Source organism: Somniosus microcephalus, chromosome 14 (genome assembly GCF_052327205.1).
Source record: "Somniosus microcephalus isolate GS21.2 chromosome 14, FLI_Smic_1.0, whole genome shotgun sequence".
NCBI lineage: Eukaryota > Metazoa > Chordata > Chondrichthyes > Squaliformes > Somniosidae > Somniosus > Somniosus microcephalus.
The window spans coordinates 113,381,281-113,396,477 of NC_141000.1; the positions used below are offsets into that span (position 1 = coordinate 113,381,281).

The window sequence follows — 15,197 nt, forward strand, 5'->3', positions numbered from 1 at the left end:
TTTGCTGTAGTTTGTAGAGACTCTTTTTTGTAAATAGACTCTGTAAATAAACTTTGTTTGCTTTTCTGTTTGCTTAGTTTAATGCAAAAAATACACTTCTAAGTCCTGCCCCCACCTCCAGCTCATTGGCTGACACAATGCAATGCATTGGCTGACACAGTGCATCTCATTGGCTGATGCAGTGCAACTCATTGGCTGACGCAGTGCATCTCATTGGCTGATACAGTGCATCTCATTGGCTGATACAGCGCATCTCATTGGCTGATACAATGCATCTCATTGGCTGACGCAGTGCATCATTGGCTGATGCAGTGCAACTCATTGGCTGACGCAATGCATCTCATTGGCTGACACAGTGCATCTCTTTGGCTGACACAGTGCAGCTCATTGGCTGACGCAGTGCATCTCATTGGCTAACACAGTGCAACTCATTGGCTGGCACAGTGATGACAGTAGACACTCCAATTGGAATCAGGCACACTGGCTACTTTTTTCCTCTTCCTTTAGCCCAGGGGTACTGAGACCAACTGTGGCATTTTCACAACTGCCTCACCTGAGATAAGCCAACTCAGCCCAGAAAGGCCTGGTACCACGTTCGGTAGAGCCACTAACCAACGGGTCATCAGGGGAGGCAATAAACAGTATTTAACAACGGCAGCAGTGATGACAGGAATTTCCCTGAATAGTAATGCACTTTCTCAATGCTTTGCAGTCGCGTTATTATTGGATGGACGGGTGAGGATCAAGAACTTTAACTTCACTGAAAATCTCAGAAACATCAGTAGCAGTGAATTTAAGCAGTTTACACAGCTTTGGCAACAAGAGGTAATGAAGCTTACATAAGAATAAGAATATAAGAATTAGGAGCAGGAGTAGGCCATGCGGCCCCTCGAGCCTGCTCCACCATGCAATAAGATCATGGCTGATCTTCGACCTCACCTCCACTTTCCCACCCGATCCCCATATCCCTTGATTCCCCTAGAGTCCAAAAATCTATTGATCTCAGCCTTGAATATAGTCAAGCTTGACATAAGATACAACTGCAGTTTGAAAACAGGGCAGTAGAGAGGCGTCCAGAGCTGTGGAGCAACCTAGCTTACTATCCTTTCAGCTGGGTTTTAATCCAGTCCAGACATCAGGAATGAAAGTCTCCTCTCACTTCTGGTTGTAAGGGTCCTATGTGAAACGAGTCTGAATACCCCTTGTGTTGGGTGAGGGCCCACAGCCCCTAACTGTCTATGGCGGTGTAGTGGTTATGTGCTGATGTAACGGTTATGTCACTGGACTAGTAATCCAGAGAATGTGAGTTGCCAACCCTCTGGGATTAGCCTGGAGTCTCCAGGAATTGAAGATTAATCTCCTGCTGCTAGCAACACCCGGGAGAAAAACCATTGGGGCCTTAAAACTTTCATGCATTTTTTCATTTTCTTTAAACAATTTTATTAATTCTAGATTAGAGATGGGGAAAAACAGCTCTTTGATTGGGTGGGCAGTTGGAGGTAGTAGGTCATGTGATGAAACCTCCAGCAATAAATCGAACCAGAGTTGGCAACCAATGTTCCCTCTAATTTTTTTTGGCTGCGCGGCCCATTCAAATTTTCGCACATGCGTGGCTTTTCCACTTAAATGGCGGTGAGTGGCCTGCGCGGGACTTCCAGACCGTTATGCTGCCGCGCAACCTAACGGGAACGTTGTTGGCAACCCTACCTACCGTGGCAGTTTGAGAATTTGAATTCAGTTAAAAAAAATCTGGAAATAAAAAGCTGGTATCGGTAAAAGTGACCAAGAGATTGTTGGATTGCCCACAAAACCCGACTGGTTCACTAATGTCTGGCCTATATGTGACTCCAGTTTCACATCAATGTAATTGACTGACTCTTAACTCCCCTCTGAAGTGAGCCACCCGCTCAGTTGTATCAAACCTCGACCAGTAGTTCAAGAAGAAGGCACAGCACCACCACCTCAGGGCAAGTAGAGATGGGCAATAAATGTCGGCTTTGTCAGCAACGTCCACACCCCGAGAATGAACTATAATTTGGTGTTAAATTGGCAATCTCACTTAGGGTGCATTCATACTACAAGTATGGAGTATTGTGTCCAATTCTGGGCATCACGCTCTAGGAAGGACGCAAGTCTTTGGAGAGAGTACGGAAGAGATTTACTAGAATGGTTCCTGGGATGAGGGATTACAGTTACATGGATAGACTGGGGAAGCTGAGATTGTTCTCCTTAGAGCAGAGAAGGCTAAGATGAGATTTGATAGAGGTGTTTAAAATCATGAAGGGTTTAGAAAGAGTAAATGAAGAGACATTTTTTCCAATGGCTGAAGAGTCGATAATGAGCGGGCACAGATTTAAGATGATTGGCAAAAGAACCAGAGGCAACATGTGGAAAAACTTTTTTACGCAACGAGTGGTTAGGATCTGGAATGTTGGCCTGATAGGGTGGTGGATACAGATTCAAAAGTAGCCTTCAAAAGGCAATTGGATAAATACTGGAATGGAAAAAATTGCAGGGGTTTGGAGAAAGAGCGGGGGAGTGGGGCTAACTGGATTGCGCTTCGAAAGAGCCGGCGCAGACTTGTTGGGCCGAATGGCCTTCTTCTGTGTTGCACTGTTTTATGATTCTAACTTTAATATTGGTACAAAGTGGTTTTCACTTCAGTCTAGCACCAAACTTGTCCAGTGTAAATCGGGTGTTAAGGCCCTGCCTAATTCCAAAGCCAAGTGGTAAAAGTGAGACTACCTTCTCCCGGGAATCTCAGTCCAGTTGGCTCTGGTGTCAAGTCGTGCCGTGACTCTGGATTTATGCCGAATTTACAATATAAGCTACAGTTGTAGTGCAAATGCACACTTAGAGATGCCATAAGTGCAGCAAATGTAAATTCTTGCTGCAACAAGGAATATTTTGACTATCGAGTACACTGTTGGAATAGAGTGGAGAAAGAAAGACTTGTGTAACTACAGCGACTTTCATGACCTCAGGACATCCCAAGACGTTTTACAGCCAATGAAGTACTTTTGAAGTGTAGTCACTGTTGTAAATGTAGGAAACGCAGCAGCCAATGTGCGCACAGCAAGGTCCCACAAACAGCAATGTGATAATGACCAGATAATGTTTTTAGGTGTTAGTTGAGGGATAAATATTGAGGGAGAATTACCTTGCTGTTTGAAATAGTGCCATGGGATCTTTTATATCCACCTGAGAGGGCAGATGGAGTTTCGGTTTAATGCCTCACCTGAAAGACGGCACCTCCGGCAGTGCAGCACTCCCTCAGCACTGCACTGATGTGTCAGTTTAGATTTTGTGCTCAAGTCTCTGAAGTGGAACTTGAACCCACAACTTTTTGACTCAGAGGCGAGACTGTTACTCACTGGGGCACGACCCCACTCTTTTCAGTCTATCTGACAAGAGATTGTTTTTATTTATTTGTTTTTTGGGATGTGGGCAACACCAGCAAGGCATCCCTAGTTGTGACCGGAGTCACATGCAGCCTAGAACAGGTAGATGTGGCAGGTTCCCTTCCCTGAAGAGCATTGGTGAACCAGTTAGGTTTTTACAAAACTCCAGCAGGTTTCATGGTCATTGATGTAAGAAAACTACTAGGCACTTGGTCTGAGGATTAAACAAGGCTTTAATCAACTGTTTTTCAACATGGAGATCTGGTTGTGTCCTTCACTAGTTCCTGTTAACGAATGTCCTGAGCAAGCTGGGCCCATGCCCGAGTATTTATACTCTTCCTGGACAGCGCCACCAGCAGGCCACCCAGTATTACTTCATAAGTCATTGCCACATGAATGACAAGATTCATGTCAGTCATTTTCTGATGTTATCCCACAAATTACCAGATTTATTGAATTCAATTTCACAACTAAATACGGTGGTATTTAATCTCATAACCTTTGAGTTACCATAAATACTAGACTACCCTACTCCGAACTGAGGGCCTGAAATGGGAACCTCACACAGAAAAGCATAAAATTAAACAGAATGATGAAGTAAAGGCTATTTGCAAGAGTTTATGATACTTTTCTTTTCAGGTTGAAAAATCCCTTCCACCAACAATCCGTCGATTGTATCAAAATGGGAAAATTCTGGTCCGTATAAAATCTCTCAGCTATGGGAGCATTGTGGTGAACTTCGAAATTGTTATTGATCAAGGAATCAAACTTAGTGTCTGGAATGTATCTTCTGCTCTGATCTCCTCTCTTTACAATAGCTCTGTCTTTGAGTATGACCACAACAGCACCTCCATTTCAGGTAAGTGGTCTCCTTGGCACATGGGATTGGGGGCAAGGTATTGACTTGGATAGAGAACTGGTTGGCAGACAGAAAGCAAAGAGTTGGAATAAACGGGTCTTTTTCCGAGTGGCAGGCAGTGACGAGTGGGGTACCGCAGGGATCGGTCCTTGGACCCCAGCTATTCACAATATATATTAATGATCTAGACAAGGGAACTAGATGTATTATCTCCAAATTTGCAGACGATACAAAGCTGGGTGGGCATGTGTGCTGTGAGGAGGATGCCAAGAAACTCCAGGATGATTTGTACAGGTTGGGTGATTGGGCAAAAGCATGGCAGATGCAATATAACGTGGATAAATGTGAGGTTATCCACTTTGGTGGCAAAAACAGGAAGGCAGATTATTATCTGAATGGCAATAGATTGGGAGAAGGGGAAGTGTAACGAGACCTGGGTGTCCTTGTGCACCAGTCGCTGAAGGTAAGCATGCAGGTGCAGCAGGCGGTTAAGAAGGCAAATGGTATGTTGGCCTTCGTAGCGAGAGGGTTTGAATACAGGAACAAGGATGTCTTGCTGCAGTTGTACAGGGCCTTGGTGAGACCACATCTTGAGTATTGTGTGCAGTTTTGGTCGCTTTATCTGAGGAAGGATGTTCTTGCCATGGAAGGAGTTCAGCGAAGATTCACCAGGCTGATACCTGGGATGGCAGGAATGACATATGAGGAGAGATTGGGTCGATTGGGCTTGTACTCGCTGGAGTTTAGAAGAATGAGAGGGGATCTCATTTAAACTTATAAAATTCTGACAGGACTGGACAGACTAGATGCAGGAAGGATGTTCCCGATGGTTGGGGAGTCCAGAACCAGGGGTCACAGTCTAAGGATAAGGGGTAAGCCATTTAGGACTGAGATGAGGAGGAATTTCTTCACCCAGAGAGTGGTGAACCTGTGGAATTCTCTACCACAGAAGGCAGTAGAGGCCAATACATTAAATATATTGAAGAAGGAGTTGGATATATTTCTTAAGGCTAAAGGGATCAAGGGGTATGGGGAGAAAGCAGGGACCGGGTACTGAATTTGGATGATCAGCCATGATCGCATTGAATGGCGGAGCAGGCTCGAGGGGCCGAATGGCTTACTCCTGCTCCTATCTTCTATGTTTCTATGTTTCTTTGTTTCTTAGATGATTAGACTTGGATCTCATATTGTTAGAAGGTGGAAAAGCCTTCTTAACTAATATTAAAGTGATAATCTCCTGGCCGGCCCCCCACCTTGCACCCTATGCAAACTTGAGGTCATCCAAAACTCTGCTGCCCGTGTCCTAACTCGCACCAAGTCCCGTTCGCCCATCACCCCTGTACTCGCTGACCTACATTGGCTCCCGGTCCGGCAACACCTTGATTTCAAAATTCTCATCCTTGTTTTCAAATCCCTCCATGGCCTCGCCCCCTCCTATCTCTGTAACCTCCTTCAGCCCCACAACCCCCCCTGAGATATCTGCGCTCCTCCAATTCTGGCCTCTTGTGTATCCCCCGATTTTCATCGCTCCACCATTGGTGGCCGTGCCTTCAGCTGCCTAGTCTCTGGAATTCCCTCCCCAAACCTCTCCGTCTCTCTACCTCTCTCTCCTCCTTCAAGACGCTCCTTAAAGCCTACCTCTATGACCATGCTTTTGGTCACCTGTTGTAATATCTCCTTATGTGGCTTAGTGACAAATTTTGTTTGATAAGAACATATGAAATAGGAACAGGAATAGGCCATTTGGCTCTTCGAGCCTGCTCCGCCATTCATTAAGATCATGGCTGATCTTCTACCTCATATCCACTTTCCTTCACTATCACCTAAAATCTATCGATCTCTGTCTTAAATATACTCAATGACTGAGCCTGCACAGCCCTCTGGGGTAGAGAATTCCAAAGATTCACCACCCTCTGAGTGAAGAAATTTCTCATCATCTCAGTCCTAAATGGCCGACCCCTTATTCTGAGACTGTGACCCCTGGTTCTAGACTCCCCAGCCAGGGGAAACATCATCCCTGCATCTACCCTGTCAAGCTCTGTAAGAATTTTGTATGTTTCAATGAGATCACCTCTGATTCTTCTAAACTCTAGAGAATATAGGCCTAGTCTACTCAATCTCTCCTCATAGGACAATCCCCCCATCCCAGGATGACACTCCTGTGAAGTGCCTTGGGATGTTTTACTATGTTAAAGGTGCTATATAAATGCAAGTTGGTGGTGGTGGTGGTGATGATGACTGATTAAAGTGATCGGTGGATGTGGTGTTGCTGATCACTGGAGTGCCTGCTTAAGGTGGGATGCATTTTTGATAAACCCTGAGCTCCTGGTCTAAACTGCACTGACTAAGGAAGAAACATTAGACAGATAAAGAGTCCTTTCTGGGCTGCTCTTGCAGTTTCCCCTTTGACACTTCAGTAGCCCTCGGAGAAGGTTCGGCTACTTGACCTCTCAGCTATAGCTGGTGCAGGTGGCCTAAGGAGACCAGAGGGAATTTGGGAGAAAAGTGGAAGGATTCTGTGCCCCGAGAACATAAGGAAGTATGGAATGAGAAAAGGTCATTCCTACAACGACCATGTCCAATTTGCAATATCCTGGCCACTTCTTGATTTATTGCGGGGGGGTGGAGAAGAGGTGAAATTTTTCTTGGGTGCTCTTGAATAACGAGCAGTAGAGGTTCAGCTGCCTCGTTCACACACCGTCCGCTTTTGGTTTCTACTGACCTGGATCATGCCAGCAATTCCCCATACATTGAGTTGAGGATCACAGTGATTCCATAAGGGAGGCCACAGGGAGGAAATTCAGAGGGTCTTTTTTACCCCGGGCTGTTCTCGAGCACCTCCTTATTTTACGCAGGACCGGTTAGCTCAGTTGATTGGAGCGTGCTGCTGATAACGCCAAGGTCGCGGGTTCAATCCCCGTACTGGTGAACTACCCCGCCTGACGCAGTATTTGTGTAAAAATAAAGCTATTTTTTCCAATACGGGCATGATGGGCCAAACGGCCTCCTTCTGTGCTGTGTCATTCTGTAATAATGGACCATTACAGAGCGCAACAGGCAGAAATTGTCCTCTTGGCTGACGATCGTGCCTGGTGTTTTGGCAGATCAAAAGGGAGAAAACGAAATGGGCCAAAAATTGTTGCATTTCCCGCTCCACGTCTGGAATTGTGACAGGGCAGGACTGCTGCCATTGACTGTCCAGGCCATCCCAGCATCCTGGGGATGGGATCGTTCTAATATTCGGGATAGGGGGCCCGCATCTGTTGAGGCGTTCACCCTGACCCCACTGTAGTCTGCTGCTTCAATGTGGGGGGGGGAACTTGAGGCCATTAATAGGCTGAAGAGGTGAGAGGAAAAAATGTTTAGAGTTCCCCGCAAAGATACCAGGGCCTGCATTCTGAGGTAATCAATGCCGAAAGGGTTGAACTAAGTTGGTAACACCTGTGGGGCCATTAGGAAGGTTCAGTATAGAACCTACGCCCACGTCCGCAGCCGGCGCGGGGAACACTCGGCCTAAGATGGATGAGCTGAGTGAAATTCTCCGGGTAGTCTGGGATTGTAGCCGGACACGCTTCTAAACTGCTGCTGGGATGTGGGGTGATCGGAAGACCCCCCGTCTCCCCAACTGGAATTTCAGATGTTGGACTCCTCCCCGTATTCCTGTTCCTGTGGGGGAAAGACTACATTTCCGCTCTCGCCCGGCACTATGAGTTTCAGGCCCAATGTTTTAAACCAAGTGATTAACCTGCCTCCCTTTCACGGGCAACCGAATTTCTAGGCCCCTATGTCTCCAGTATAATTGACACGTGTATCAGGGACACATGTATGATACACGTACAACTGTCAGATTTTATACAGCATTGCTGAAAGGCATTGTTTTCATGAAAACTTGTTTGGTGATATTTTTTACACTTGAAGTGGGAGGAGGGTCACAGCTCCTTTCACCATGATGAGGTGAGCTGTGAATGTGTTCTGGGAGCAGTGTTTCACGTGCTTGTAAAACAACAAAGGAATATGATTTAATAACAATGCTGGTGCCTCTTTAAGTGACAACACAAGCGCTGGCCTTTTGCCAATCCGTCCTGAAACTTTCACCCCTTCTCTCCCGAAGGGCCTGCCTTGTGCTGATGTTTGGTTCCACAGGAGGAGCCGCCCAACCTCTGGTACCTTGGGCCAAGTGGCCATTCTTCATGTGTGAATCTAATCAGCGAGCGTTGGCATGTTAGTCAATCACAAGTGGCATTGAAAGCCCGATCCTAGCTTCACTCGTACCACATATTTGCATTGTGGAGGCCACTGGATAGAGATGCTAAGGTTAGATTTTCAATTTGCCACCAGGGCATATCACTAGTATCGCGGACTGGTCGCCCAGTATAGAAATTGCCCGATCTTCATTTTCGCTGTAGTCAACTCCGAAAGTCTACCCGAGGAATGAGAAGGGAACCCTGCTGATTTTTCTCCTGTCTAGCCTGGGACACTGAGGCCAATTGCCACCCTGGTCGCGATCAGTTGACACCATACAGAATGGTGTGCGTTTGGGGCTGAGCTCCACGTTGGATAGTGCATGTACCCACTGAGACATTGGAAGCTAGTGGTGTTTAAGTTGTAACAGTGATGGAATTCCACTGAGTTAAATAGTTTATAATTCTTTATCACTTTAGATGTTAACGAATGCACCTCACCTACTTACAATGACTGTTCGCCTCATGCAATGTGCAAAAACACTGAGGGGTCATACACCTGCATCTGCAGCGAGCGTTACAGAGATGTGAATCCAGCCTGGCCTGGTAGATCCTGCGAAGGTAAGACTTGAATCGCTGTAACAATTAGTAGAGGGTTTAACCGGAGTTTCTGATCTGGACTGGATCACAGAATCTTAAACATTATAAAGAAGGGCTAGGAAAGGGGTGCGCAAACTATGGCCCCCTAGGCCACCTGTAGCCCCCACCCACCGCTCCCCTCCGAAGCCTGGCAATCGAGCCCAAGAAACCCGGGCAATTCTGTCCAACTTGCCTTTGCATTTCCTCTTCTCTGGTCTCTTGTCTCTTTGGCAGAGAAATTCAGTGGCGCCCCCTTTGGGATGCTAACGAAAAAGTTAGTGCCGCTGCGCCATAAATTTAGCGGTAGCGCCCCAAGCAGGAGGCAGGGTGCTACTGGAAGCACTCCCCCTCCTTCCTGGGGCGCTACAAGTGAATTTTGCAGTGCTACGTGCAACTGCGCCACGCGTGTCGGCACGTAGCGCTGCAGTATTGCAGGCCTCCCTCTCCGATTAAAGGCGAGGGGCCTAGCACTGCATGCACCGGGGCCCTGCTGGACCACCGGGGAGCGGGGTGCTGGGAAAGCAGCCCGTCACTCAAGAGGAGAGCCGGACTGAGCGATCGCAGCCGGCACCCTGAATAAAAAAGGGGAAGGGGGCAGGTGCTGGCAGTCGGCCCAAAACAAATGGCCGCCTGACACCTGCCCTTTAACTTGCGCCGCTGCGTCTGCAAAAATGCCCCCTGACCCTGTCGGACATATTGTTCGGCGATAGGTCAGGGGGTGCGACCGAAGTTTGCGGCTGCTAACCTCCCGCAAAGCAACCCAATTTTCCCCCCTGTATTTTGTGGGGCCTGAAGGTTGAGAAAGTTATTCTTGTGGTGAACCTCTTCATGATAAGTCTCCTGGCACCATCGTAGAATTATCGAATCTTACAGCACAGAAGGAGGCCTTTCGGCCCATCGTGCCTGTGGCTGTGCTGGTTCGTTGCGAGAGCTATCCCAATAGTCCTCCTCCCTTGCTCTTTTCCCCAATCGGGCAGGAGGAATTTGGAAAATCAGACTAAGGGATTTATGGTGAACTCCTGGTGAAAACGAGTTGTTAGCTTTTCCTCTAATTTTGGGTCTTCATTTGTGTTTTCAAAATTTTGATTTGGGTGGCATTTTATCAGCTAAACCTGAAAATTGGGAACCTTCAATGAATCTGGTTCACAAAATACTCCTAACATGCCCACTGGGAGCATCGCACACACTTTGCTTATACATGGTTGTCCTTCAATACTTTTAAGTTGTCATAGGGCCTTTAAAGCTGCAGTCACTTGGGAATACTGTACAATAGTGTAGTGGTTATGTTACTGGTCTAGTGGGCCAGAGGCCTGGGCTAATAATCTAGAGAATGTGAGTTCTGCAGTTTTAGAATTTGAATTCACTTAAAAAAACATCTGGTACCAGTTCAAAGTGACCATGAAGCTGTTGGATTGGTGTAAAAACTCAACTGGTTCACTAATGTCCTTTAAGGAAGGAAATCTGCCGTCCTTACCCGGTCTGGCCTATATGTGACTCCAGTCCCGCACCAATGCGGTTGACTCCTCACTACCCTCTGAAGTGGCCGAGCAAGCCACTCATTTGTATCAATCAGCGGCTCAAGAAGAAGACCCACCACCATATTCTCAATTCAACTAGGGATGGGCAATAAAAACCGGCCACGCCAATATCCCGAAAACAAATTTTAAAATTGGTTGTAAAATGACCCAACTGTATTTTTTGACAGAAACCACTACAACTGTGCTGACTCCCACAGCCACCCAGGGACAATCTTCTACTGTCTTTGCCTCTGCGATGATCACTTATGTGAATGGCCCTGGATTTCCAGCTGGCTTTCCATATTCAGAAGTGCCTCTCTGTGGTATGTGATCCTCATTGTATCTGCTCAACATTTAGTTTTATTGCGACTGTCGGTTCGGATCCTTTATGCGAACTGACGGCTCTTTGACAGAGTTGGGGTTTTAAAATGGATTCATATTCTGGTGTCTCTCAACCTGTTTCTATACAGTTAAGCTTAAGTACCAGGAGGTTGGCTGTTAAAGTGTAAATGTAAACACACACACACACACACACACAAAGGGATGTGGGGATAGTGCGGGAAGGTGGAGTTGAGGTCAATGATCAGCCATGATCTTATTGAATGGCGGAGCAGGCTCAAGGGGCCATATGGCCAACTCCTGCTCCTAATTCTTATGTCCTTATGTTCAAACACATGCACAGAGCAGCATTTACTTCATTGGCTTATAACTGAAAAATGGCCATGGGAGATTTGCTAGTTATATAATAAACATTGTACATTCCTGTGCACTTCCTGTCCATCATACTGCCTGGTTACACTTCCTGTGTTACTCTTAAGTATAGGTAGATTTATTCTATGCAAATTTCTTGCAGCTGATTGATGTATATGCCAATTTATTTCAATATACACTTTAACAAAAAAACAGGGAAAATCATTTAGGGTGTAAGATACTTCCCCACCAACACAAAATTGGCATAGAGGTCACAGGGGCGGACTTTAACTCCCAGGAGGGAATCCAGGAGGGGTGGGAAACTCAATAGCCTTCCCGCCCGGGAGTCTGTGGGAGTCTCGGCTAATTTGAATGGCTGGGCCTCATTTATGACCTGCTGTCCAGCTGCCCACCTGAAACAGACAGGAAGAAGCAGCTGGACGGCCTGACACTGGTTAAAGTCGTGGGAGATGGCGGTGGAGAATGGGACCATTTGTTGGATGGGAAGGGGCAAGGGGGGAAGCCCAGGGCAGCAGAGGCCCAGACTTTCCTTGTGGGGACGGAGTACAGTAGTATAGTGGTTATGTTACTGGTCTAGTAATCCAGAGGCCTGGACTAATGATCTGGAGACAAAGGCCTAGATTTTCAGTGTGCCGTGAGGCAGGCTTTTAGGCGTGCGGGGGGCTAAAATCCCGAATTCGGGGGTCCCGACACCATCCCGCCCAAAACCCGCCTCCACGTAAGTTTCAAAGGCGGCGGGTACCCGCCCCGCACTGGGATCCGCTGACCCGAGGTGGGAAGGGATTAGTGCCAATTAACTGCCTGTTAACAGGTAGTTAACAGGCAGTTTTCAGCCTAATCCCTATTTTGAGGGGTGTTGTTTGGGATTCCTGACGGCTCCAAACCACGCCAGGTTAGAGCAGGCGGGCCGTCGGGTTGAAGGACTTGGAGGGGTCGCGATGTCGGTGTTCAGGTGAGTGATGGGTGCATGAGTGCAAAGGTAAGTGTGTTTGGTGTGTCTAAAGTGTGTAAAGAAGTTTAAATTACCTGTACTTACCTTAACAGCCTTTCTTCCTCTAGGCGTCGGGAGTCCATCACTTAGCCGGCACTGAAAGCAAAATGGCTGCGAGCTGTCAAAAGTGACAGCCTGCAGCTTTCAGTGCCGGCGAGAGTTCTAACTGAGTCTGCGTAGAAGGACTCAGGTTAGAAGTCAGACTGTCAGTGTTTGACAGCTTCAAACAGCTGTGAAACACTGATATTTCATCTGTCAGCACGTCTTGACAGATGAAATTTCAGTCTGTGACGTCACCTGTTGCCGGGTGGCCCTTAATTGGCCTGCTGGGCCCGCTGGGCGGGCTCAACAAGGTCAATCAAGGGAAAATCACGTGGATTGGCCGGACGTCGATGGAGGCGGAACTAAAACCCGAAAGTTGTAGTCCCGCCTCCTTCCCGGCTTCTGAATGAAAATCCAGCCCAAAGAGTTCAAATCCCACCACCACAGCTGGGGAATTAAAATTCAGTGAATGAAACAAATCTGGAATAAAAAGCCAGTATCAGTAATGGTGACCATGAAACTACCAGATTGTTGTAAAAACCCACCTGGTTCACTAATGTCTTTTTAGGGAAGAAAATCTGCCGTCCTTACCTGGTCTGGCCTGTATGTGACTCCAGACCCACAGCAATGTGGTTGACTCTTAACTGCCCTCTGAAATGGCCGAACAAGCCACTCAGTTGTATTCAAGAAGGTGGTGCACCTTCTCGAAGGCAATTAGGGATGAGCAATAAATACTTGGCTTACCGGCGACGTCCACATCCCATTAATGATTTTTTTAAAAATCACTCCTGCTCCTCCTGCCACTGCTAAGGAGAGTTCTGTACTTACCTTAGAGGGCTTCCTCTCCTTTCCCATCAGGAGAGGGGTGCCCTGCTCAGAAGGCTGTAAAAATGCCTTTGGGGTTCTACTGATGTCATAGGACACATTATCATATATTAAGAGGCTCCTACTTGAGTCAGTCAGACATTTTGCCCGCCTAAAAAAATAGGGCCCAGTTAAGATGCTGGCATTGGGGGTGTATTTGGGGGCGTCTTGGCTACCCCAGAAATTCTGCCCAATACGTCAGCTGATGACATCCAGCAGGATCTATGCCTGATCAGATCAAAGGTGCTCTACTGGGTCTTATGTATATCCCAAAGATTGCTAGCGAGATAAGTAATCAACCCCAGTGAGATTGATTATATTTTAAGGTCATGACCCTCTGATGCGCAGCCAATAAAATATGGTGCCATTTTCCTTTGGCCCTTCCCAGGTGTTGGGGTCTACATAAGAACATAAGATATAGGAGCAGGAGTAGGCCATTCGGCCCCTCGAGCCTGCTCCGCCATTCAATAAGATCATGGCTGATCTGATCTTGGCCTCAACTCCACTTTCCTGCCTGTTCCCCATAACCCTTGACTCCCCTATATTTCAAAAAGCTGCCTATCGCCACCTTAAATATATTCAATGACTCAGCCTCCACAGCTCTCTGGGGTAGAGAATTCCAAAGATTCACGACCCTCTGAGAGAAGAAATTCCTCCTCATCTCCGTTTTAATGGGTGACCCCTTATTCTGAAACTATGCCCCCTAATTCTAGATTCCTCCACGAGGGGAAACATCCTCCCTGCATCTACCTTGTCGAGCCCCCTCAGAATCTTATATGTTTCAATAAGATCCCCTCTCATTCTTCTAAACTCCAATGAGTATAGGCCCAACCTGCTCAACCTTTCCTCATAAGACAACCCCTTCAACTCAGGAATCAACCTAGCGAACCTTCTCTGAACTGCCTCCAATGACAGTACATCCCTCCTTAAATAAGGAGACCAAAACTGTACGCAGTACTCCAGGTGTGGTCTCACCAGCACCCCATACAGTTGTAGCAAGACTTCCCTACTTTTATACTCAATCCCCCTTGCAATAAAGGCCAACATTCCATTTGCCTTCCTAATTACTTGCTGTACCTGCATGCTAACTTTTTGTGTTTCATGTACGAGGACACCCAGATCCCTCTGTACCGCAGCATTCTGTAGTCTCTCTCCATTTAAATAAGATTTTGCTTTTTTATTCTTCCTACCAAAGTGGATAATGTCACATTTTCCCACATTATACTCCATCTGCCAAATTTTTGCCCACTCGCTATATCCCTTTGCAGACTCTTAGGGCTAGATTTTCGTGGAGCTGTCAGGCGGGGTTTCAGGCGTGTGGGGGGGAAAATCCCGAATTTGGGGGTCCCGACACCATCCCGCCCAAAACCCCGCCCCACGTAAATTTCAGGGGCGGCGGGTACCCGCCCCGCACTGGGACCCGCCGAAACCAGGCGGGAAGGGATTAGTGCCAATTAACTGCCTGTTAACAGGTAGTTAACAGGCAGTTTTTAGCCTAATCCCTATTTTGAGGGGTTTCGTGTGGGTTTCCCGATGGCTCCAAACCACGCCAGGTTAGAGCAGGCGGGCCATCGGGTTGAAGGAGTTGGAGGGGTCGCGATGTTGGCGCTCAGGTGAGTGATGGGTGCATGAGTGTAAAGATAAGTGTGTTTGGTGTGTCTAAAGTGTGTAAAGAACTTTTACTTACCTGTACTTACCTTCACAGCCTTTCTTCCTGTAGCCGTCGGGAGCCCATCACTCAGCCGGAACTGAAAGCTGAACGGCTGTGATCTGTGAAAAGTGACAGCCTTCAGCTTTGAGTGCCGGTAAGAGTTCTAACTGAGTCTGTGCAGAATGACTCATGTCAGAACTCAGATTGTCAGTGTTTCACAGCTTCAAACAGCTGTGAAACACTGATATTTCATCTGTCAAGAACTCTTGACAGATGAAATTGCAGTCTGTGACATCACCTGTTGCCGGGTGGCCCTTAATTGGCCTGCTGAGCCCGCTGGG

At 47.2% G+C, this 15,197-nt stretch overlaps 1 protein-coding gene across 5 annotated transcripts in view; it reads left to right on the forward strand.

Moving 5' to 3' along the window:
- Positions 1-15,197, forward strand: part of LOC147107862 (uromodulin-like 1) — a 125,321-nt gene that overhangs the window by 45,579 nt on the left and 64,545 nt on the right. For 4 of the 5 annotated variants that reach the window (XM_086007227.1, XM_086007229.1, XM_086007230.1 and 1 more), the window contains 4 exons: positions 713-825; positions 4,041-4,260; positions 8,922-9,062; positions 10,786-10,920. In XM_086007227.1, the coding sequence (XP_085863353.1) occupies positions 713-825; positions 4,041-4,260; positions 8,922-9,062; positions 10,786-10,920 (609 nt within the window). The remainder of the gene's footprint in view (positions 1-712; positions 826-4,040; positions 4,261-8,921; positions 9,063-10,785; positions 10,921-15,197) is intronic. The other variant, XM_086007232.1, reaches the window with a different exon arrangement.